The 27669-nt window shown below is 33.9% G+C and overlaps 1 protein-coding gene across 9 annotated transcripts in view; it reads left to right on the top strand.

The window, feature by feature from the left end:
• The window catches only part of S6kII (Ribosomal protein S6 kinase II), a 998109-nt gene extending 973384 nt beyond the window's left edge, over positions 1–24725 (top strand). For all 9 annotated transcript variants that reach the window (XM_069840437.1, XM_069840436.1, XM_069840442.1 and 6 more), the window contains 3 exons: positions 6070–6187; positions 13069–13206; positions 19767–24725. In XM_069840437.1, the coding sequence (XP_069696538.1) occupies positions 6070–6187; positions 13069–13206; positions 19767–19895 (385 nt within the window). In that variant the 3' untranslated portion in view covers positions 19896–24725. The remainder of the gene's footprint in view (positions 1–6069; positions 6188–13068; positions 13207–19766) is intronic.
• The last annotated feature ends 2944 nt before the right edge of the window (positions 24726–27669 follow it).

The raw sequence follows: 27669 nt of genomic DNA on the forward strand, positions 1-27669 counted from the left end.
AATATGCCCTTTCTTGCGTAGGTAAAAAGGCTTTTCAAATCTGTGTATTTCAAATTGTTAACTTCCCCAGCAGAAGTTTTTTTTTTTTCCTTCCTCTTAGAGAAGTAAAAATGAATAAAACCCCTCACTCACTCAGTACTGTTTATTATAAACGTAATATGACTTTGACTGCATATGCGGCATTGGTTCTGTGTGGAGGGTGGAAGTTTACTAGTAGAGGGGGTGTGAGTGAAGTACATTAAAAAACTCAAGTACAATAAAAAGTGAAATAAAAATAAAATGATCTCCCTGTATGTGATAAGATTATTATTATTATTATTATTGTTATTATTGTTGTTATTATTATTATTACCTTCAGCACTTAAATATTTGTCAAATACTTTTACACGTTGACAACCCTCATGTAGCAGCCACTCGAAATCTTCCAAACGAAATTGAACATTGTATCAAACAATTACCAATTACCTTCGATTGCTCTGAACGTATTTCTTCTCAAAAACTAAGAAAAGCATTGCGTGAAGATTCTTTTCATCAATGGAGCAAATTGAAAAGTAAAGGTTTGGGAGTTGTTTTCTATTCTCACTGGAAGAAAGGCAATTCGTGGATCTCAACCAAAAAGGGACTTTCGAGTAGTCAGTGGACGCAAGCCATTAAGATGAACTGTAATACAATACCTGTACGTACTCTCCCTGGTAGAACTCTTGACTCAACCCGTTGCAGAAGATGCGACGAGCAAGAAACGCTTCCTCACGTCTTGGGTTTCTGCCATCATGGAGAATTGCTCCGAATCAACAGACATAATACGGTTCGTTCTCTCATCGCAGCTTCAATCCGTCAGAATGCTTCCTATGAGGTTTATGAGGAGGTTGGTTGCGTCTCTTCTGATTGCTCTACTAGACGGGCTGATATCATCATAATTGATCGGCAGAAGGATAAGGGTGTCATTCTTGATCCCACAATCCGTTTTGAGATGCATGAGCAACAGCCACAAGAGGTGTGTCGTGAAAAACAAGTCATATATGAGCCTTGTTGTCAGCATCTTGGAGCACAATACCACATTACACATTGGACAGTTTTTGGGCTCATGTTCGGTGCCCGTGGCACGATCCCACGTGAAACTTTAAATCAACTTAAACAATACAACATTTCTGATGCAGCAATTGATGCCATAGGATCTCACGTGTTAAAATCATCCTTAGCTATAATTAGTAATCATTTGTACCCAACAAAATTTTTATTGTAAATGATTTCCTACGTTTTCTTATCTTAATGTTTTTTCTTTTTCTTTCCAAGTGTCACAAAATTGTTTTGTTTACTTATTATTCTTTATGAATTGATTAGTAGCCCGATCTATCGAACCCTTATTTAGGGCGGTTTTTGTTTCTACAAATTATCTTATCGGAAAAGTCCAACAGAAATGAACTCAAGCGGGATTCGAAACCATGACCCAGCGTACCTCGTAGCACGAGTGTGACTCGATAACTTGTAACTCCAGCCGGTATTAGAAAATAGACCATTTTAAAAGATTTACTGGCAAGTAAATGCATGCAGAGGCAGTGTGTATTTTAGTACTTCAAATTGTACATTTCCTGTCTTGTGTCAGGAAGGTTCCATACAGCCAGCGTTTTTTAAACATATACATCGGAACAAATATAAACTAGCTTCCATTTCTTGATCGATGCTTTGCGTGAGTAAGCCCCCCAGTAGGTCAGGGTCGACAACACTCAGATGACACCTATTACAGTACTTTCCACTGCTGTTTGTTTTACGTGTCATATACGTTAAGTCACGTGATATAATCTTATCGTTACATCAACAGAGAGTCCAAATTATTTGTCACTTTTCAAGTGTGAAATGTTATAAAGTAATTGCTGCTATATGTACGTTTTTCATAACAAAAAATGATGTATTATGGTACGTTGGCTATCAGAATAACTCTGTGTGTTCCAGTAATAAAGATCGTAGATTTTGAGGAATTTTTAGTTGAAATTCTGTTCGGATATCTGATTCGTTCCGTTTCCTTGAGGGACCATGAGGACGGTCCTTAATTAAAATGTCTACGTCTATAGCTACCCCAGCCTTTCTGTTTAATTAGAAGTCGGCCCAGAAGCACACCGCATTGCAGGAGATGTCTAGCGCATATTCCAACAATCCAAAAGGTCTTTAGTATGCAGAATAAATATCGAATACTGTACTTGTAGGTTATAATTTACGTAAACTGTTGATATAGGTAACCTAACCTATATAGTAAATTACATAAGTTTGCGTTCCTTTCATTGGAATTTTTATTTATCACATTTTAAAACGGCACATTCTTTAAATTTTCGCATTTAACACAAAAAAAATACATTTAAGGTTGGACTGATTATAACTAGGGACCGGATTTTTATGTAATTACATATATTCCTTTCAACCTACCCGTATATAAATAATAAATCTTCGCGAATCTTGTAATTACCATCAATATATTATAATCTGATACTACATATTTTTACATATTTACCCCACATTACATATTATGGCTTGGTATTACATAAATCTACATATTTAGGGGGTTTATTCATTTTTACTTCTCTAAAAGGGGGAGAAAAACAAACAAACTTCTGCTGGGGAAGTTTACAATTTGAAATACACAGATTTAAAAAAACGTTTTTACCCACCCAAGAAAAGATATATTTCGGGACGAAACATAACGTCCTTAGTACCAGAAAGTAATAGAGGCACTCACCCCATACCGTCCACTGTAAATATGAATGAACAAAAGGCAACCTTTCTCATAGTCTAAACTACCTTCTATTTTAAAAATCACTGAGAGTAGAGTTGTCTTCATGCGGTGGAGTGGGACGAGGACGACATGATTTGTCTCGAACTGTAATTGTTCTGGACACATCGTAACAAGCTGTTCCCATGCAATTTGCAAACTTACCTACCCTCTTCCTAATCCTTTCATGGAAAACCTGTGTCAAGTTTGACATGAGCCGCATGGTTAGGGGTTTTTATAGTATCTACAGGGTGGGCACAAAGCTATCCCCTATAAATACCCCAAATATACACATTATTTATGTGATTCATAATTCAGACATACATCCACTTTACACTAACTTGCATCCTAAGTGTCTAAGGGCCGTATTCATAGACATTCTTAGCGCGGGCTTCCGGTGGATGATCAGCGAACTAACGTTTTTCGTTTTCATAAACCAGTGTTTAGCGATACGATGGTATAAATCCCGTACAAATAACCAGTCGATAGCCGGGGCTAGTTTAGCACGCTCGTAGCGCGGGCTAGCGAAATGTCTATGAATAGCAGTGGCGTAGCATGAAATTTTGAGCAGGGGAAGCTAACTCAAGTTGTCTTTCATGCAATATGAGAAAACGTATTACAAAAATACAGTCTTAAAATAAATAGTAGTCAATTTCAAGTCAGCAGTCGAAGATTGGTTGGAACATCGTAAGTAACACCAATAAGGCATGACCTCAAATGATACGTAGTAAAATATGATTTCACGGTTTACACATATCTCTTAACAAATAGACACGTATACGTATACCATTAGCTCACTCCCTGTCATACTTAGAGAAATCACAATATTAGTATCATTACGTAAGTATGCGTCTGTCTTTTGGTTGTGTCCTTCATTGACAGCAAGGGAGTCGGTCATTTGTTTTTTAAATCACACTTTTGTTCGTAAGTCAGTCTTGATAATACAATTGTCCTAAAAAAAAATTCAAGTAAATTAGTGTCAGGAACTGTTATTTCACTCATTATTTATTATATCAGCCACAATGCACACTAACACTTCAACTGAACACAACTGACGAAAAGGGATAACTCGGAAACTACTTATTCTAAATGTTAAAGCTAGCTTCTTGCGAGCCTTGCGACCAGGGTAGTTTAATTAGAAAGGATGGAAAATCTGCGGGGTGCATTACACAGAAGAAACCAGTCTGCTTGGAAGCTGGTGTGTGCAGGCTTCTTGTTTACTGCTGCATCACGAATCATCCTGAGCTGCCGCATCACAATATTTAACGCGTAAATAAAAATTCTATTAAAATTAATAAATAATTTTCTCCATAAACTTCCGGTTTATTATGAAATTGTTATTAACTGGGGAAGCTAAGCTTTTTAGCTTACATTGACGCTACGCCACTGATGAATAGCACCCTATAGGATTAGTAGGCATGTCCCCATAATTCTCTTCACACAAAACAAAGCGTCGCCAGGTTCTGTGTGACATTCGCCTCAGCACCTCAGCTGTGATTTAATTTCAGACTTTCACTACAGATGGAAAAATAGTAATGTGTCAAGTGTGCGGTAAAAATGTCGGATGCTCTATGAAATCACAACTGGAGAGTCTTACCTATCCTATAGGCCTACCTGCCAGATATTGATATTAAATATTCTAATGATTTTACATAATATTTTGGTACATATTCAGCTTATTTTTCTTACATAAATATATATACATATTTCACATCTTGATATTACATAAAAATTCGATCCCTAATTATAACTAATAGTCATTAATTACAACAAAAAATGTTATAATTAGGGGTCGCATTTTTAGGTGCTAAAATCGGGAAAATATTTAGTCTGTTTTATGTGCTAAAAATCTGGAAAATGTGACAAAAAATGAAAATTATTTCATTATGTTTAAATTATTTTATGTGAATATAAACAATATGCAGTTCTCACCAGTATAAATTATGCTGTCTCGTCAACTGCTGAAGAATTACAGCACACAGTGAGATTCATCCTCAAGTTGTCCGTTACGAATTCTTGACTGACGATTATCGCGGAACACTGCTTTGTACTGAAAAAAAGAGCGCTCCACGTCACAAGAAGTCAGCTTGGCATGCATATCACAGAAACCTGCATAAAAGTATATTCTGTTATCCATGTGCTAAAAAGGATAAATGTTCATCTCCCCTCTTGCTTAAAAAAGTCCCTTGTGCAGACGCTTGTGTTGCCTTATTTTGACTATGCCGACATTTTACTGACTGACCTTTCCAACGCCAACAAAACGAAACTTCAACGTGCTCACAGGTGGCGATGAATTGTATTGTTTTTATTTGAAAATGAGGAAAGATGGCTGATAATTGCCGTCAGAAACTTATCGAACTTGTACGTTGTTACCCGTAGGCCTATTTATATGATACACGGGATGAAAACTATAAAAACACGAAACTTAAAGAAGAAATCTGGAGAAAAATATCAGATTATCTGAAAATAAATAGGGCTATATTTTATTTTGATGAGATTTAATAGAATTGATTAAACATTTGAAATAATGTATCTATATGTCTTAAAAGTTTACGTAATTTTAATCAGAATATAGCAAAGAATTCTCTATCATATCATGTATGGCAAAAAAACTGACATCTATTCAACCTCAGATAACGCCTAAACGTACAGTATCATCATCCAAATGGAAATCAGTGACCGAAACTCGCCTTTATCTTCGTGAGATACAATGTGATTTCCAGATATTTCTAGCTTTAATTTTAGACATACCGTACTTTTTCTTTTCATTAACAAAATATATTCATGTAACTGCATTTCCTCATCATCTGAATACTCAGATTCAACATAGCGTTCGTACGTAATTTGTAAAGTACGACAATATACTTACAGGTTATATATTTAAGTACGAAAATATACGTAAATACATAACCTATAATAATTTCCGCAATGAGTGATTACTATAATCAGTAAAATGCTTTCTGCATGAAGGCAGTGCATAGATGATCATAGCGAGGTGTGATCTGTGATAGCGACAACTCGCCAAGTGTGTGGAGGAAGGCTCTTCGCCTCTTTCTCGCAACACATTTCTCGCTAGCGTAAACTCTTCAAGTGTGTTACGGGCCTAACACATGAACTAAAAGATCGTCGTTTTGACGGTCGTTATTTGTTGCTCATTGTTGACGAAACCATTCTAAGACTTGCTTTAACGAACTGTTAGAAAATTGACCGTAGTCAAGTTGATGTCAGTGGAGAAAAAACTGGCGATCGTTAATGAAATCGGACTAATAAAATACAGTACAATACAATACTATTTCTTGTTGTTACAGGCAAACGCCATTTGCGAATGGGGCATCAGATTCACCTGCCGAAATTCTTCGAAGGATCAGTGAAGGCAGGATTGATCTTGAATCAGGGAACTGGGTGTCAGTATCAACTGAAGCAAAGGTAAGCAGATGAGAGATATTCAACGTCATATTCATAGACATTCTTAGCGCGAGCTTCCGGTGGATGATCAGCGAACTAACGTTTTTCGTGTTCATAAACCAGTGTTAGTGATATGATATATGACATGATATGATGGTATATGATATGACATGACATGACATGACATGACATGATATTATATGATACTAGTGGCTTGTGCAGCAAATACTGCTGCAAACTAAGTTCGTTAGAAGTTCAAATAAAAATTTTTCAGATTTATTTTCAATGAAGAATACTTGTCTTTTTGATAGTTATTTGCTTCCATAATAATGAAACATACTCCCTCTGAATGGATTTTTTTAGGCCAAATACTTTATCTTGAACCTATCCAACTTCAGTTTTTGAGTTTCAACGCGAAAACGCAAGTATCAATGTCAGGACGATAGCAGTAGCTATTTCAGGTCATTGTGGATTGTAGGCAAAAGTTAAAAAAATGTCAGGTTTGCTAAGCTTTCGAACAATAGCATTTTCGTATAGCTGCTGCATGTAGAACTTGAAATGTAGAGCGTAAAATCATTTTATCTTACTAAGAGGTCTTGCTGAAATGATCTGGAGACCTGAAAATTTTGTAGGCCTCTTATTTTATCAGTAAGTAATACCTTTTGATCTTTCTTTAGGAACTGTAATTTTTGCGCTCTCTCGAGCCAATACTGAAGACAATGACACATATCAATATCTACACTACACCGCCATTAAGTATATGAAAAAGACCCAACCCCACTGGGTTAATAAGTATAAAAATATTTGATTTTTAATAACAATATTATTATCTTACTTAAGTTTGTAGTTATATATAGCAGTCACTCAGTAAATTATAGAAATGAAGATCTAAATTAAGATATTCTCTACATTTACTTACATAACCACAAAACGTTTCACTTTCATGTCATCAATATAGCATCAATATTATGTATAATCAATGAAAAAAATAGATACATCATGATATTAACTATAATAATATTTAATTTCTAATGGTAATAATGTCATCAAACCACCTCAAGTTTCGTAGATTTGAATGTCCAATACACAGCTGTACTCAGAAAATTATACACTGCAGAATCAGTTTTTAATACCAAATTGAATTGAGCTCTAAATATGTCGGCAATCCTGAACGTCATGGCCTTCGTGTAATAGCCTATTGTTTATTGTAGTGTGTGTTTTGTTCTGAAATTCAATCAAGTCGGCCGTGATTGAATAAACTTAGTTCTCAAAATTGACAACAGATAGGTTTTGGAAAATAGGAAAATTATGTAGGAAAATTGACATTTCACTGAAAACTACTACTTTTCCGAAAAACTTTGGGTTCCAAGCTTCAAAATGAGGGGCCATTTATTAAAATCCGTTCAGCCGTTTTCTCGTAATTTCCATTACCAGTTCAAATTATATATATAGATATGATATGATATGATACGATATGATATGATATGATATGATATGATATGATATGATATGATATGATATGATATGATATGATATGATATGATATGATATGATATGATATGATATGATATGTTGTATTTATTTACACTGCAAGTGGGCATGCACCCGGTGGCAGTGGTATACACAATATAAACAATACACAATAAAGAAATGATAAACAATATTTACAATACACAATACAATTATACAATACACAATAGGCCTACACAATACAATAAGAATACACAATATAATTTAACAGAATAATAATAAAAAATAAATAAAATACCTAATTTTACATTACAACCTACATTATTATGTACAGGCCCTACATAAGTTTCAATAGTCTTTCACTTTATTGTCATCTCACTCACTGTACTGGCACTATGACGCATTTCACTGACACTTTAGCACACATTTCACTGACAATATAGCACACATTTCATTGACGCTATAAATTATCACTGATCGGAACTATTCACTGCACTGTAAAACCATAACTTCACTGACTCACCTCGCTTCACTGATACAACAGTTCAAATAAGTCAAATAATTACACCCTTATGCATACTTATAAACAGAACTACATTTAAACTAAACATTTCTAGTCTAAGGCCCTCTTACACGCTATTTTTAAATAATTTACAATTCAAACCAAGGAAGTAACTCGTAAGGCTAAATAAATACATGTCACCTTAAAAAATTAAATGTTAAATGTCACCTTAATTTTAATTTGCACTTTATACACAACTTTTTAAATTATTCTTGAATCTCCTTAAGGAAGGACAGCCCTCAAAGACCGCTGCAGGTAGGTCATTCCAATCATTTATAGTTCTATTTAAAAATGAGAATTTACCTACATCCGTTTTCTGTTTCCTACATTTGATTTTAAAATCATGATCGTTCCTACCATAGTACGTAGTATGATATGATATGATATGATATGATATGATATGATATGATATGAATCCTGTACAAGTAATTACTCGATAGCCGGGGCTAATTTAGCACGCTCGTAGCGCGGGCTAGCGAAATGTCTATGAATAGCACCTCTAGAAATCTTCGAATGGATGTGTAGCCTAATGTTAGATTTGAATGACCATTGAAATAACTTTTATTATTGTGTATTGGTAGTGCTTTGCAGTATTTATTAGTAGTGTCACAATCACAAACAGAACTTCTGTTTATGCCTTTTCCTTTTAGAACGGCACTGTCTGTCATTGTTACAGGGGGCTGTTTCACTTCTTTAGTCGCTCATCACCACTGCTTGTTATTAACTTATACAGGGTGGTCCAAAAGTCTCGATCCATTTTGTTGAAAGCATAGCTCAACGTTAATGATTGTTAGATATGTTATTTGTCAGAAGTCTATGTACAATATTCAATATAGTTCAATCTGCCCCCTTCCATTTCGAAGCACTGCTCTCAGCGTTGCACTCTCGCTCTAAAAACATTACGAAGCTTGTGTGGTGTAATAGCTTCTACTGCTTCGAAAATGCGTTGCTGAAAATGAGAAAGGTCACGAATCTTTTGTCTTGTACACGTGGGATTTAATAAAACCCCAACCAAAAAAATAAAGTGGGGTTAAGTCTGGTGAACGTGGCGTCCACAGTCGAACACTTTTCATCAAGAACACTTCCTGTTATTTTGAATTTATTCACTAACATCCGGATATTGGCTCTAGTAGGTGCTGGTTTGTGAAATTTTCGTTCACACTCCTGACGCACTTGTTCATACTTTAATAATCGTAATCACGCGGAAACAGCTATTATTCCTTCTTCAATAGTAAGCATACTTCTTGATTAATCTGAAACAAAAAGAAAATATTGCCGATTTAATAGAAATGGATCGAGACTTTTGACCACCCGGTATTAAAAATAAGAATGCGATAGATGACACTTTTTAAAAAGTTTTATCTGTCTGCCTGCCCTGCTGCCTACCTACTTACCTTTAGGGTGAACCGTAATTTCAAGGAATTATTCTTTGAAATATTTCAAACAGAAAAGTTTAATACAATTTTGCTCGTTTTGGTTTCTTTTCGAGAGAAAGAAACATTTTATGCAATCCTAGCATTAAAACGCGCCACAAATCGAACACAATAAATTGGCTTAATTTTGGCATTCGTTCTAGAAAAGGTTACCTAGCAACTTGTATTCCATGACATCTTCACCGCCTTCACAACACAATTTTATACAACCTGTAAGAAAACGCTTCAAAACAACAACAAAATAACATTCTTAGAAACGGTTACTTAGCAACCATGTAATATATTGCCATAATCAGTTCTCATATCTCTACTGCGTAATAACATTACATTTTGTAAATTTATAAGTGTTTTTGTTATATATTTTAATGCTAGATAGCATAAAACGTTGTATGTTACACATGTATAATCTTCATTATAAATACTCATGAAAATTCAATTATGCCATAATTACCAAGGTCATACACTAGTTAGGCTATATAAATTACTATTATATGAAACATTTCATAGCGTATTTTGGGAAAGCTACTGAATTAATTCCAAATATGCTGAATAAATTTAAGAGATCAGTGCATTATGATAATAATTTATTGAAAGAATTTCAGTTTTGTCCTTTATATGTGCAGAAATTTGATCTGAACAAATGAAACTTTTCGTTCTAAAAAGGAATTTTAAAATGTTACATTTGTTGGGATCAAATTTCTGCACATTTAAAGGACAAAACTGAAGTTCTTTTAATCATTTATTATCGTAATACACTGCTCTCTTAAATTCACTGAGCATATTGAGAATTAAATCAATGGCTTTCCCAAAGCACGCTATGAAATGTTTCATATAAAACAATTTTTATGTCAAAAAGGAAGCAAAAACGAGCAAAATTGTATTAATATTTTTATTTGAAATATCTCAAAGAATAAAGCCTTGAAATTAATGTCATTACTTAGGTTCACCCTGTATATAATCTTATCTTGTCGGATCCATTCCATTGCATTCCTTCTATTCATTATATCTGTTTTTATTCCATCTATCCTATTCTATACATCTTATCTATTTTCTTCTCACAATACAGGAACTGGGGCTTAAGTGCATGTTAAATGCCAGAATCTGTGCTTGTGTATTAGGGTGGCTCTTAGCTATAGGTAATTTTTCGAAAGTTAAAATTGTGCTGCTCCCACCCCCTTATCTTGTGCCAATTGACAAAAAAATGATCTGTGCAAATTTACAGCTCAATCAGACAACTGCTTGGCGACCCTCAAATGCTTTGAAGTTGGAACATAGTATACGCAATGATTAATTGCATACAAAAAACGGTATACTCTTCCCTATCTTGATCATTTCTTTTTTTCTTCTTAGAGAAATTTATGTGGACATTCTGGTAACCCCAACAATTGTTTAAAAATATTCAGAACGAAATTTCCCAAAAGTTAATTTGAAAAATTCCTGAAATAAAATGAAAAATTTAAGAAATATTAGGTTTTCTTAGTAACGCACACAACTTCTGTAAGAGAAACACACATTTATTTACAACAATAATTTCTATAGAATCAAAACATTATGTAAAGGAACGAACATTGAACATTACTTTTTCCTAAGGGAGGATTTAGTAGCAGTTGGGTATTTTTTACAGTCTCTGGTAACAATCTGTAAAACAGATTGTTTCCAATCTGTAAAACAGATTGTTTCTCGGTTTCACCTTTTGTGAGAATATTAATCCTGAATGAGTTTGACTTCTCTTTCTGCAACGTCATTCACAACTATCTTCTAAAGTTTTTCAATTCCAATTTTGTAAACAGGATCATCCTTCCAAGTTGAAGAGTCTTTGTCGAGGACATCGGTGCTTAAAAAAAATCTCGTGAAGAAAATTTTAATACTAGGAGTTACAAAAGACGAAAAGTCAATATTTGTAAAGGAAGAAAAATCATTTTGGTGCAGAATGTAGCTCTTGAGTTTATTTTCTTCTTCTTTCTCTTCTTCACTTTCGTCTGCTTCCAGTATAACTAGAGCCATATTTGCTTTAACCGCTGTTGGAACATAGTCATCAAATAAGGATAGAGCCACAGTTTCGGGAACTAAGTACCAGAGATGGTTGGAAAATTTATTTGCAGCAGCCTTACTGATTTCTGGATCAATATCCTGATAATTTATCAGTTCACGCATGAATAGGAAATCATGATAAGGTGTTTTAATTGCTTCTGACAGAAACCAGGCTCGAACATAGCCTACACTCGAGCAAGAAAAATACATATTCTTCTTAAAGAGTTCTTCTCCTTATGAGGTAACTGAAATTGATTTTGAAACACGTTATATCTTGAATGCAAAAATTGCTTTTGCCATTCACCTAGCATGACTTCCAGCTCTTAGTATATGAAATGATATCCCGTTCTTTGGAATGCTGCCAAGAAAAATCATCGTTAAAAATTCGTGTCCTTTTCATTTTTCATCTGTCCCAAAGCATCTGAATGAGCTATGTCAAAGAGATCGTCCATAATTTCCACAAAAATATCTCTTTTTTTCTTTTTCCTTGCCTGCAGTTCTACTCAAATATTTCTATAAACCCTTTAATTCATCATAGAGTTTGAATAACTTATGAACACAGTGGTCACTTTTTCTAGTAGGGATTCGTGCTTTTTTGCCAAAAAATGAAAACTTCTTGAATCTCCAATGCTACACATTCCTTTGTTGTAAGATTTACAACTTGTACATTGTAGAAGGAACTGCTTAAAACTTGCCGGATTGAAGGTAGTTTGGCTCCAATGATTTGATTGAAGATGTAGCCAACAAGAGAGACACAAAAGTATTGTCTTAACTTATGTGACGAACTACCTGAAGAGGTTGATGCCATTTTACAACTCTAGGAAAAAAACGTCTTGAAAGTCACTTTACACGAGCAGTCAGCAGGTCAGCACAGACAGTTCTGAATCAATAAGTGAAAAATTATTCATCAAAGACAAGATCATGTTTAGTTACAAAATAAGTGAATAAAGCAAATACAATAATAATAATAATAATAATAATAATAAAATAATAATAATAATAATAATAATAATAATAATAATAATAATAATAATAATAATAATAATAATAATAATATAGGTTTATCTAATAATATTAGGAGAAAATATTTTCCGGGCTAAAATTTCAAAACTTCACAGTCGATGAGGGTTGCCTTGCAGTTGTCCGATTGAGCTGAAAATTTGCACAGATCGTTTTTTGTTGATTGGAACAAGATAGAGGGGTGGGAGCTAAACTTTTAGAAAGTTGAAAAATAAGGGCCACCCTATTGTGTATAGATTGCAGACAAATTGAATTTCATCATGAAGCACATGGAGTAGGATATTATGTGTTAATGGTACCCCTTCAGCATTTAGTTTTGTGTGCTAGTCTTATACCAAAGTAGTTGCAATAAAAATGATGAATGTGGTTGCACATATTTTTCACAGGATTTGGTGCAAAAAATGCTGCACCTAGATCCAAACCGCAGGCCCACAGCTAGCCAAGTCCTGCAGCATAGCTGGATCCAGCACAGAAATGTATTGCCTACACATCGTCTCCCACTACAAGAAGCTAGTGTTATCAAGGTATTTACCTCTATGGAATTCACTTGGACTTCATTAAATGTTTACTGACAACTATATTGAAAATTGTATCCGCATTTTAAATAGGTATTATTTTATTCCCTACCACAAACATCTCTGAACCTTATTGTAAAGTATAGTTGCCTTAAAAGGAGAGGTACACCATTGCCTGCAAAAATTTAGTGAAATTATTTTTATGAAAAAAACTTTTCATGCTTAATATACATACATTACACTTTATAAAACACTTTACAGAATATTAAAATAGCTAATAATTACCTGTAAAAATAATATCAAATAATTTTTATAACCTTAAAGCGTTTACATAATAAAATGTACAATTAATTAAATATCTGCATGATTCTTTTACAGAAATATTCTAAAATACCTACATCAACAACATAGTCTAGGATCTTTTACCTATTTCTTCAGGAAATATTTTTTTCTTAATAAAAAATTTTAGAAAATTTAATATTCAAGGTAACAATTAAGAACAAAACTATTTCTTGAAGGAATAGGTAAAAAATCCTAGACTATGTTATTGATGTAGGTCTTTAAAACATCCAGTGAAAAAATAATGCAGATATTTAATTAATTGTAGATTTTATTGAAACTAGTTCGATTAATTAAAATGTGTCTCAGTGAAACGTACAGCAGAGTCCGTATAGATCAGTTTCTGTCAGATGCGTTTCCAATTCACTGTGGGCTAAAGCAAGGAGATGCACTATCACCTTTACTTTTTAACTTTGCTCTAGAGTATGCCATTAGGAAAGTCCAGGATAACAGTGAGGGTTTGGAATTGAACGGGTTACATCAGCTGCTTGTCTATGCGGATGACGTGAATATATTAGGAAAATCCACAAACATTAGGGAAAACACAATGGAATTTTACTAGAAGCAAGTAAAGAGATAGGTTTGGAAGTAAATCCTGAAAAGACAAAGTATATGATTATGTCTCGTGACGAGAATATTGTACGAAATGGAAATATAAAAATTGAAAATTTATCTTTTGAAGAGGTGGAGAACTTAAAATATCTGGGAGCAACAGTAACAAATATAAATGATACTCGGGAGGAAATTAAACACAGAATAAATGTGGGAAATGCCTGTTATTATTCGGTTGAGAAGCTTTTATCATCCAGTCTGCTGTCCAAAAATCTGAAAGTTAGAATTTATAAAACAGTTATATTACCGGTTGTTCTTTATGGATGTGAAACTTGGACTCTCACTTTGAGAGAGGAACATAGGTTAAGGGTGTTTGAGAATAAGGTGCTTAGGAAAATATTTGGGGCTAAGAGGGATGAAGTTACAGGAGAATGGAGAAAGTTACACAACACAGAACTGCACGCATTGTATTCTTCACCTGACATAATTAGGAACATTAAATCCAGACGTTTGAGGTGGGCAGGGAATGTAGCACGTATGGGCGAATCCAGAAATGCATATAGAGTGTTAGTTGGGAGGCCGGAGGGAAAAAGACCTTTGGGGAGGCCAAGACGTAGATGGGAAAATGATATTAAAATGGATTTGAGGGAGGTGGGATATGATGATAGAGACTGGATTAATGTTGCTCAGGATAGGGACCGATGGCGGGCTTATGTGAGGGCGACAATGAACCTCCGGGTTCCTTAAAAGCCAGTAAGCAGATTTTATTATGTAAATGCTTTTCAGTTGTAAAAATAATTATGCAAATATCATATTATTTTTACAAGTAATTATTAGCTATTTTAATATTCTGAATAATAGTTTTATAAAGTGTAATGTATGTATATTAAACGTGGAAAAATTTTGTTCATTTAGCTTTTATAGTAGCTGAGATATAAAGAAATGGATTTCACTAAATTTTTGCAGACCTATGGTGTACCTCCCTTTGAATTGAATGACTGCCCTAAAATGATCTTTAAACAGAAGGCACAGCATAATAGTTTAATTTTAGTACTATTCATTATTCAGTATGTTTTTTGTTTTAATTAATTTGCGTTTAATAATATTTTAAGGCTATTATTTTGAAAAAAAATAACAAGTTATTATTTTATACCTTCTTTTGTCCTTACGATCGAGTGGTTTAGTCATGGTGGATTACTCTGGTTTTAATTATCATGATTATTTGTTGAAGTATTAATACGCCTACATAATTTCTCAATGACTGTATGAATAATAATTTCTCTGTCGTTTACACAATTTTTATTGTGTATAGAGAATCAGAAATAACTTTCCTCTTTACTGGCTTTTGAACCAACTAATTAAAATACAAGTTATAACAAACCTTATTTTATTTTATGCTGTGTTAATACCTCCGCTATTTATTTATCAAACTTCAGTAAGCAATTCATTTCTAGCTTGCACCAGATTTTTTCTACATCACACAGAGAATTGTTACCCGAACAATTTAGCCTACTTAAATTCACAATGTGTAATAGATGCATGTGTTTTTTCATCATTCATTTCATGTTGCAAGCAGGATATTTATTTTAAAATGTGTTTAGAGCAGTCACTAATTTTGTGGGCTTGCATCTATGCACCTCTCCTAAGCTTCCTGTCCCAGAATGCACCTCACGTTAAAGTAGTGGCACCTGTGTAGATAGGCCTACTATTTGAATAATTTCGAGGGAAAAATTGTTCCGGAGCCGGGTATCGAACCCGGGACCATTGGTTTAACGTACCAATGAAGTATGTGGTACGTTAAACCAATGGTCCCGGGTTCGATACCCGGCTCCGGAACAATTTTTCCCTCGAAATTATTCAAATCAACTTTACAGGGAGTTATACCTGAAATCTTGATTTGCAGGCCTACTATTTATTGACAACGAATTATTGGTCTACACACGTGATTGTATGAATGTTATTATCTATACTAATAATAAATCTGTAGCCGAAATTTTTCTGGTAATTTTCGATTTTCCAAAAATAATTGGTCCAAACATATATAATTAACCACCCTGAAACCGAAAATCGCTTTTTTGAAATTTTTGTTTGTATGTCTGTCTGTATGTTTGTTACCTTTTCACGCGATAATGGCTGAACGGATTTCGATGAAAATTGGAATATAAATTAAGTTCGTTGTAACTTAGGTTTTAGGCTATATGGCATTCAAAGTACATTATTTAAAAGGTTGGTTATAAGGGGGCCTGAATTAAATAAATCGAAATACCTCGCTTATTATTGATTTTTGTGAAAAATGTTACATAACATAAGTTTCTTTAAAAATAATTTGCGATAAGTTTTATTCCTTGAAAAATTTTGATAGGACTGATATTTCATGAGATAAATGAGTTTTAAAATTAAAATAACTGCCATCTAAGGCCGTGTAATGAATTAAAAACAAATGACTTCGTCTATAAGGGGCCTTGGACAGCAACAATCGAAAGTTATGAAAGATAGCCTACAGAGAATGTTTCTGTGTTTGTATGAAATAATATCGGAAGCTAAATTAACCGATTTGTATAATTAATTATTATTTCACCATTGGAAAGTGTAGTTTCTCTAGATGGACATAATGCTATAATGTTATTACAGTAACTTCTGATATAATATAATATAATATAATATAATATAATATAATATAATATAATATAATATAATATAATATAATATAATATAATATGTAATATTAAATAATATAATTTAAGTTATTTGAAGGGTTCAGAACCATAGTGGGCCAAGCGCCATTTACTGAATACGTAGAAAACAAGGGTTAAAATTAAGTTATTACCATAATTCAATGGAAACCTATAACAAATAAAATAAAATATACACATTAAATCTAAATGATGTCAGTCTTCATTAAACTATGGTTGCATGTAATAAAAATTAAGAAACAGGTTAAAGGAATTGTCATTGCACCAAATGAGTGTCTCTGGACCAAAATGATCGCATTTTAATTATTTGGATGCAATTTAAATTAAGTAACATATTAAACGATTTATCCTTCTATCAAACACGAATGTTCCCTGGATCAAACGTCCTATTTTAATTATGTAATTACTTTACATATATTTGTAACGGGTGCAGCGGAGCGCACGGGTACGGCTAGTATTAAATAAAGCATGTTACAATGGTAGATAAGTTTTAAGACAGAATGCAAATATCAACTTTTCTTAACCCTTTCTAACCCAAATTAAATTTACAAGCAATACATGTTGAAACAAATAGCTGTTTTAGGACCAATTCAGTGACCAAGTTACGGGAGTGGCAACATTTGAAACAAAACTATATTGATGAAAATGTATTGAAATAGAAGTTATCCAGCAAAATTTACCTTCATATGTAACACACAAGTATATAAATGCTATAAAGTTAATTATTGCCATATGGTATCTATAGGTAAGAAAGGGTTAAAAGTTAGAGTCTGAAAATGTTCCAACAAATGGGTGATGAAGAAACCATGAACCATAGTGGATCTTGTGATATACAGGGTGATTCACGAAGAGTTACCACCACTCACGGAGCATATTCCCGAAGACATTTTGAGCAATGATTTACGTAGACTTGCAATTTCTTTCCAGTTTGTTTCGTTGCCTTCCAAGTTTCACACCCGTATAGTAAAATCGACTTTACATTTGAGTTAAATAATCTTAATTTAAGTTTTAAGGAGATTTGCTTCGATCTCCAAGTCGATTTCAATTGAATAAAGGCATGTCTTGCTTTCTTTATTCTGGCATCTACATCTTCATCTGAACCACCATTCACAGAAATTATACTTCCCAGATATGTAAATTCATTTGTAGCTTCAATTACTTCTCCTAATATAAGAGCAGAATCTACTCTATTATAAATTCTCATTTCTTTTGTTCTTATAGAAGTCGTGTGATCTGTAACAATTATTGTGATAAATTCAAATCAAATTTATTCACAATTTACAATTAAAATGGAACAAATGAATAGATACCCGAAATGAGCATATGCTCGTGTTCGGGTACAGTCCAGTAGTCTACATAAATTTTACAGATATCAATAATAATGTTGATGATAGAAATAACGATAATAATAATAATAATAATAATAATAATAATAATAATAGTAATAATAATAATAATAATAAAATAAATATGAAGAATGATAAAATAAAATATAAAACCACTAGCGAGAGTTAACACAACTTAAATAAGTATATAATAACCAGAAAAAAAAATAACGAACTCGAAAATCAACAAAAAAGTTCGTCGTATCGCAGACGACAGCAACCGCCGTATTGACATTGTGATGCATTATTGGTAATAGGGGGGAGCCGAAAGTCTATGTAACTGCCATTCTCTTCGAATCTTTTCATATAATCATGGGAAGTTAATGCTGAAAAACGAAATGTCTACAAGTCAAACTGTTCATTATTACCAGGATAAATACAAATAATACTGAAATATATTAATCAAGTTTCAGTTATAGATCTCCCCTTTTGTGCAAGAGGTATCATATCAAAATATTTTATGAATGGCGGGGAAAATATAAATTTCAAAAACTTTCTAGTGACAAGATATAGTGACAAGTACAATCAAGTGTATCTGTGGCGATGCTAAGAAAATCATTTATTGGAGATATACACTGTTATTAATTAAGAAAATGATCTATTTATATTTATTACAATGTTTTATCTTATAGGGTACCTGCATCAGATAAATACAATAAATATTAGTAACATATAATGCTAGTAACACTTAAAATTATAATAAAATTTATCAAATATCATACAAACATTTTCACTTTATTTTTAAACATAAGAATGTGTAAATTGCTTAGGTCTGGATTATTTAATGTGTTATAATAATGTAATTTTTAGTTAAAAATTGGGAGAGAAAAAATCTGTGCAAAGGACGTTGCTCTGTAGTATAAATGAGTTTTATACATCTTGATTACACAACTTTTAACACTGTATCACTTCGGAATATGTATGGTAAGACTTTCCTGTGTTAAACTCCAACGTACCTCGTTTACATGTTTCGACCTGTTTATGGGTCATCTTCAGAACTGGTCGTTGTTGGTCTTGGCGCCACTTGTTCTGTTTCCTGTGAGGGCGTGTTCCTGTGATATAGTGTAGAGTCAAAGAGTGTGTGTGTTTTGAAGTTGAGTTGTGTGTTCAGAATTTCGTTGGGGTGTGTTTTTGTGTGTCTGTATATTTCATATTGTTGTTTCAAACACGTTACAAAGAACACATCACAGCCATAACAAAATTACGTATGCAGAACACATCACAAATGCTAACCACACCCACAGAGACATCAACACAGATATGGAAATATTACAAATCCAACCAAAAAGCCGGAAACTGAACACACTAGAACAATATGAAATATACAGACACACAAAAACACACCCCAACGATATTCTCAACACACAACTAAATTTCAAAATACACACACTCTTTGACTCTACACTATACCACAGGAACACACCCTCACAGGAAACAGAACAAGTGGCGCCAAGACCAACAACGACCAGTTCTGAAGATGACCCATAAATAGGTCGAAACATGTAAACGAAGTACGTTGAAATTTAACACAGGAAAGTCTTACCATACATATTCCGTAAATGAGTTTGAACTGTCACTGATATTTACACATTTGCTGCAGGGTGCGATGGCAGCGACATACCGTGCGATGAGCCAGAGTCCGCGGCCACCCCACCTGGGCCCCGTGGTCATGTCGGAGCTAGCAAGACGTCGATGGAAGTCCCGGCCCAAGTCTTCTACAGAAGTATGAAGCGACGCCGTTGATAGTTGGGTGGATGTGACAGACTCTGCATCCGCTCTGGTGTTTCATGATGTGCGCTCTCGAGGATACTTGTGTTAAAGTTGAGTGATAATGCACTGTTAAAAAGTGATTTACCTCGCTGGTCTTCTTCCACCTTGGCTGCAACCAGAACCGTCAGTCGAATGCACTGTTTTTTAACAGCCATTTTGGAGGAAGAGGTTTGAAGCTAGTGATTATCTTGTCAAATGCCAATTAACAAAGAGCTGGACAGGTAAGGCAAATAACATAACTTTTCTCTCTCGACTTAACTTGGCTATTGAAAGCCTTTGCTTAGTGAACAGTTGCTTAGAATAAGGTTTCCCCTTGAAAATTAATATTTTTAAATAACTTATAAATGTTCTTTCTCTATTCTACATCCAGAATTACTAGTGGATTTATCAGATTATAATGTTGGAATGATTCATCCGTGTTCTTGATTGTCTGGTCTTTGACTGTAGTTTAAACACACTTCATCTGTCTGTTTCATGTGGTATACCAGTGGCATAACTAGATGATAGGTACATTTCCGTATTAGAACTTCAGGTACGAATTTTAATATAGCAGACTTCTTAATATACTAGCATCTTGGGATGCATGAAGATCGTATCTTCCCTGTTCTCGATGTGTGACTGTTTTAAAATACATAATTAATTCAGACACTGGAAACAAAATTAAGAAATAGTAGCTACATAGTCATCCACTTTCTTGAATACATCTATTTGTGAGTTATGAACTGAAGTGCTTCCATATCTATTTTATTGTACCTGTGACTGGATATGAGAAAAGTTGAATATTGTTATTAATAACGAGGCTTGTGAATCGTGGTTGTGTTTTGTTTCATGCAGTGCCATCGGTGGCCAGTTCTTTGAAATCATTTCCAGCAGATCTCTGCTTTCCAGATGAAGAATTGAAGTAGATAGCTACTTCAGTATTTCTGACAGATCTTCTGCGAGCGAGTAGATGACTTCTGTGACCCTAGTCATGCCACTGAATACACCCAAAGGTCACACTTTCTAGTTTTAAAATAAAATGCATTACATGCATATATGCGGGATAAGTATTCTTACTGAAAACTTCAAAACCATCATGGAATCAGATCAGTAGTTATCCTTGCATGACTAACTATGCAACGTAAAATGATCAAAGTCTATTTTTATGTATGAAGATCGAGTCCTTTGTCTGCTTCTTGGTAATGGGGAAGCGTACATATTGTTATCAAATTGGCAGGTGTCCAAGTTTATTAAGGTTGTGAAAATTAGAGATGATGATGCTGCGATTTTGAAAGATACATGTGTGTTCTTTAATGTATGTTACCATTGCAACATTGGACAATATAATATAAAAAAAATGAAGGTCTGTGAGGTGAATATGCTGCTCTTTGGCCTTAGTTTAAAATGCAGATTTTCACACACACAGTCTGTTTGGACATGTGCTGATTTGTTTCGTGCTTAGAATGTGTAATACTTCAAAATTGAAGTTCATAAGCCATATTTGTGATGATTTTACCAACTGAGCTGTATAAAGTATTGTGAATATAGGATTCTTTATGATTTTAAGCTAGTATTTGTAATTTAAGACAGTCCATTGTGTTTTTAGAACTTCAATGAAGAGAATTTACGAGTACAAGATAAGCCAGTATCAGATGTACAAAACGAATATATAATGTTTGAGGGGAAGTTTCGGGTCACTGCATCCCTTTTGATCAGCACGGCTGTAGTGTGGTGGTGCCGTGTTCCGTCAAGATGTCGAATTTGAAATGCACAGGGTACGAGGCGTTCATCAAACTATTCTAATGAATACTGCTGCACAGTGTGGGAATTCCTTGTAAAGGTTAGACTAAATTGCAAATATGTAACGAACATTATTGCAATGTAGTAAACGAATTCTCTTCTCGGAGTGGCTTAGTTGTAAAATTAGTATTTGCTGGGCGTGTCAGAAAGTAGCTTATGAAGTCACTTTAGAGTCTCGATATAAAAATATGTAGATTTTTTTAAAATACTAATCCATCGTTTTGGGAGAACAGCATGTTCTGATTCTTTATTTTGTATGTTGTTATAGTTACATAATTTTGTTACGTTACAGACTAAAGTACTGTAGCACAAGAGGCAATGAAAATTATTGTTTAAATAGGCTGTCATATATGAGGGCCTTTGTTTAAAAATTAGTTTTCTCCATCTTAGTTTTTTTTTTTTTTTTTCGCGAAGTAAAAAAGATCCATTCTGCTCCGATCAACACTTTCTTTCTAACATCATAGATGAGAGAAAAAACTCTTTCTGTTATGTAATCGTTTCAGATTTCAATTCTTCGTTCATAAAATGTAGAAAGAGTGTTACATGTTCAATTTTTTAATAATGGAGAAAACACGTTTTCAAATGATGCTCCTCATATTACAAACACTGAGTATTAGTCTTTGAAAATTACGTCCTGCAATGAGTTGCATAACCTGAAGATCCAGGATGAGTCGAAATTATAATAATAATAATGATAATAATAATAATAATAATAATAATAATAATAATAATAATAATAATGATTTATTTTAGCTGGCAGAGTTAGGGCCGTAAGGCCTTCTCTTCCACTCAACCAGCAAAAAGTATATACCGGTATACATATGCATGAACTTACAAAGAATCCAACAATTTGATTTAGATGAGAGTTACATGTATACAAAAGTTATTTACAAATTAAACAACAAAATACTATGAACTATTAATTAAACACTGAAATAAACTGTGTAGCAGAATTAAACTAAAATACATAGAATGTTAATATATTTCAAATAATATTAGATAATAGAAAGAGATTATTACGAGACAATTAAAATACAGCACAATCAGGATGATGTCTAAAGAAAAAAGTAACAATGTAGTCAGTGATAGTTTAAATCAGTATGATTGGAGTGAAATGCTAATAAGGTTATCTTTTAACCTGTTCTTAAAGGTGTTTGTTGTCTTGCAGCCCCTAATACTTTGTGACAAGGAATTCCATTGACGCAGTTAAGGTTATGTGTGTCTGTATTTCCACCACAAAAGCTGAGGGTTCAAATACACCTTTCGTTTCACAAGTGCTGGGACTTCTTTCTTTAGGGATATTGAGTAGATGAAAATGTTGCAATTTTTTCATCCGGTTTTTTTTAGTAGGTTATTTTACGACGCTTTATCAACATCTTAGGTTATTTAGCATCTGAATGAGATGAAGGTGATAATGCCGGTGAAATGACTCCAGGATCCAGCACCGAAATTTACCCAGCATTTCCTCATATTGGGTTGAGGGAAAACCCCGGAAAAAACCTCAACCAAGTAACTTGTCCTGACCGGGAATCGAATCTGGGCCACCTGGTTTCGCAGTCAGACGCGCTAACCTCTACTCCACAAGTGTGGACTTCAACCACTGGTACCGTTTAAATCGTAAGATTACGTACTCAATACTTAATTATTAATACTTATGTTAGCTAAATGCTTGAACTTGGAAAGGTGTTTACGAGTACTAAATTTGTTGGGACTGTGCCTTCATCTTATAGAAAAAGATTTTACTAGACCATGGTCTCTTAAAGGTTGAGAACCACTGCTTTAAATATGGCCATGTGAGAATTAAAAAATATCTGAGTGAAGCAAACCACAAGAAAAGTTAGACTTAATATCTATTAACTACATATACATTTCTCTTAAAGTAATCATAAAATGTTTGTTTCCCTTTGCAACATAATGTAACTTGGGGAGGGGGGAGGGGAAGCGCTTACGCCATTTTAACGTAATCATAAGTCGATTCTATTTTAAAGAACTGACTACAAAAGAATTAGCCTTTTATTTTCAATGATTTTTATTCAATGCAAGTTAAAACATTTAAAACGTAATTCTATCATACTGAAACATCCAAGAATTATGCGAAATGTATGTAATACTTTCTCAATTCCTTACATATAATAAGTTTCTAGATTTGAACAAAAAAATGTCCAAAATGTTATTGTTTGCTCTTTCAATTAAGTATATATTTTCTTCCAAAATTGTCGTGGTTATAATTGTGAAATACATACGGTTACATAATAGCTATATATCTTGCCTTTTAATTTTTTGCTCGGTATTTACGTATTATTTGTATAATGCCACGTCAAGCGAAAGAAACTATGATATTTATACTAGCTTTCAAAAAGATACTATCACAAAGAAAACAGTTACGTTCGTTAAAAAATCGTAAAAATTGTTGAGGATAACTGTTAATGCCTCTTATAAAAATACCCGCTTATCAATTGTTTGAATAAAAATGTAAATAATATAATTCCTTAGAGATGAAAATAATTGACACTTGATGATAATGTAGCCTATTTGTGCGAGATCGTGCGTATTTGCTTGTTTTCCGCACAGAACCAATACGCGGTAAGTGTGAAATACCACATTCAGTATTCCCAACGTAACACACATAACAATTTCCCTCTTCTTACCGCTTAAGCGCGACATTCATTTTACTCCTTTAGGCTTTTAACATATTATTTTTAGAGACGTTTAACATAGTAATAATTATAAATTGGAAACTTACCACTGCAATTTCACCTAAATTGCAATGTTAATTATTGTTTTTAAATATTTGCAAAAATTAAGTAAAGTCTACTACTCCACGAAAGCTATTGTATTCCTGATACAAGTAACATTAAGGAAGCCGTGAAAAAATCAACAAGATTCCAGATGCCGATGTTATTACTGCAATATGTTATATAAATAATATTGTTAAAATATTAAAATGAATCAATAAATCATTACATAACCTTACCGTTTGTTTTAAGTTCGCATTTATAGACTGGGGGGGGGGGGAAGACAGACGTATATCACGGCCTGCTGGAGTATAGATATTTTTGTTTTCTAAAGTTGCCGTCATTAAACAGAAACCAAGATGAGATTTCATTGCAACAAATTAGAAATTCGTCTTTCAGGTATGTAATAAACGATCTTCGCACAAAATAATGTACGATACACGAGCGGTATGTTTGTTTTCATGTTCTCGGAAATTAAAAAAACGTCAATATACCGCTCTTGTAACGTATATTACTATTGTAAAAAGGACTGAAAACGGAGAGAAGATAGTTTATATGAATGCAATGTACTGGACGTAGATTATGTTATAAAATGTTATATTCTTGCACTGTAGCCAGGATCATTTTCTGCTGTGATTACTGAGTGCTGAAGTATGGATATGTATATATAAATTCTAACATGAAATGTGCTTTTTAATAATTGAATGTAGTATGTTAAGGTAACGGTTAAAATATCAAGGTATTTGCTTATTTAATGAGGTTTCTTGCTATACTTTTCAATCGCTAGTTTCCTGTCTTTATTTACATCGAGATGTGTTAACACTTTATACTTTATTGATATCTTGTTACTTATATGCGAATATTTTACACCTGTATATCTTCTATTCTCAAGTTAATTGAAAATATGTGTACGTCTTTGTTTTTATAATAATTTTGTCCTTTATACTTTTCTGCCTAAAGATCCCTGTAGAACAACATTGTGATACTCTCTATCGTGACTTCATAGAGCCGGTGTGCATGGCCCATAAATAAGCACATTGTATTATCCTTGTAGCTTGGTATGAATGTTTAGATTATTGTACAATGTCAATTTTTGCTGTATAAATGTAAAATGATTTTGTTCATTTAGTTGTCAGGAAATGTATACAAGTCACATAACATTCAGATATTGGAAATAAATATTTTTATGGACGCTTTTGTGTTCTTCTTTATTCCTATTTTTACCATATTTAATATTATGGATTCTATAATGTTGGCACTGTTCAGTAATAAGTAGGGCTTGAATTTTTAGGTCCTAAAAATTGGGAAAATATATGAGAAAAAGGGAAATATATTTAATTCATGTTGAATCTTTCGTACACTACTTTTAACACTTGAATATAAATAATTGATCAAATGGCGATCTTACTCGTGTTAATTATGTAAGCATGTGCGGCTTACAGCTGTTTCGGTGCTTCTTCACACCATCCTCAGAGCCTACTAGATCTCGGCGTCATCTCGAACTTTGCTGCCTGTTGTGTGGGTGCGTTCGATTGTTGAAAAGTGTTGAAATGTGGTGTCAAATAGTGTGTGTGTGTTCTGAAATTGATCTGTGTGTTGAGAATTTGATCAGGGTGTGTTTTAATGTGTCTGTATATTTCATATTGTTCTAGAGTGTTGAGTATCTCAACACACAAACAACACAAACAAATAAATACGACCACACAGGCGTATACAAACTCACATGCAATACTTGCGACAGTTTCTACATTGGACAGACAGGCAGATCATTCCAAACTCGATACAAAGAACACATTAAAGCAATAACCAGAGGACACAATACATCTACATACGCCGAACACATAACTAATGCTAACCACACATACAATAACATAAATACAGACATGGAAATCCTACACATACAACCCAAAACCAAAAACTCAACACACTAGAACAATATGAAATATACAGACACATTAAAACACACCCTGATCAAATTCTCAACACACAGACCAATTTCAGAACACACACACTATTTGACACCACATTTCAACACTTTTCAACAATCGAACGCACCCACACAACAGGCAGCGAAGTTCGAGATGACGCCGAGATCTAGTAGGCTCTGAGGATGGTGTGAAGAAGCACCGAAACAGCTGTAAGCAGCACAGACTTACATAATTAACACGAGTAAGATCGCCATTTAATCAATTATTTATATTTAATTCATTCATTCATTTAGTGTTCTGCTCAAGAGTAGGTTTTTCACTGCAAACCCAGCATTCTCCAGTCTTTCTTATTTTCTGCCTTCCCCTTAGTCTCCTCACATGATCCATATGTCTTAATGTCGTCTATCATCTCATATCTTCTTCTGCCCCGAACTCTTCTCCCGTTCACCATTCCTTCCAGTGCATCCTTCAGTGGACAGTTTCTTCTCAGCCAGTGACGCAACCAATTCCTTTTCCTCTTCCTGATCAGTTTCAGAATCATTCTTCACCCACTCTTCTCAACACAGCTTCATTTCTTATTCTGTGTGTCCACTTCACACGTTCCATTCTTCTCCATATCCACATTTCAATACTTCTGGTCGCTTCTCTTCACTTCGTCGTAATGTCCATGTTTCTGCCTCATACAATGCCACACTCCATACAAAGCACTTCACCAGTCTCTTTTTTTTAGATCTTTTTCCACAGGTCCGCAGAAAATGCTCCTTTTTCTATTAAAAGGTTCCTTGGCCATTGTTATCCTCCTTTTTACTTTCTAGCAGCTATATTATATTATATTATATTATATTATATTATATTATATTACATTACACATTATATCATATCATATCATATCATATCATATCATATCATATCATGGCTTTTAAGGAACCTGGAGGTTCATTCCGCCCTCACATAAGCCCGCTATCGGTCCCTATCCTGAGCAAGGTGAATCCAGTCCCTACCATCTTATTCCACCTCCCTCAAATCCATTTTAATATTATCCTCCCAGCGACGTATCGGCCTCCCCAAAGATATTATTCCCTCCGGCCTCCCAACTAACACTCTATATGCATTTCTGGGTTCACCTATACATACTGCATGCCCTGCCCATTCAAACGTCTGGATTTAATGTTCCTAATTAGGTCAGGTGAAGAATACAATGCGTGCAGTTCTGCGTTGTGTAACTTTCTCCATTCTCCTGTAACTTCATCCCTCTTTGCTCCAAATATTTTCCTAAGAACCTTGTTCTCAA

The sequence above is a fragment of the Periplaneta americana genome, chromosome 11, assembly GCF_040183065.1.
Source record: "Periplaneta americana isolate PAMFEO1 chromosome 11, P.americana_PAMFEO1_priV1, whole genome shotgun sequence".
NCBI lineage: Eukaryota > Metazoa > Arthropoda > Insecta > Blattodea > Blattidae > Periplaneta > Periplaneta americana.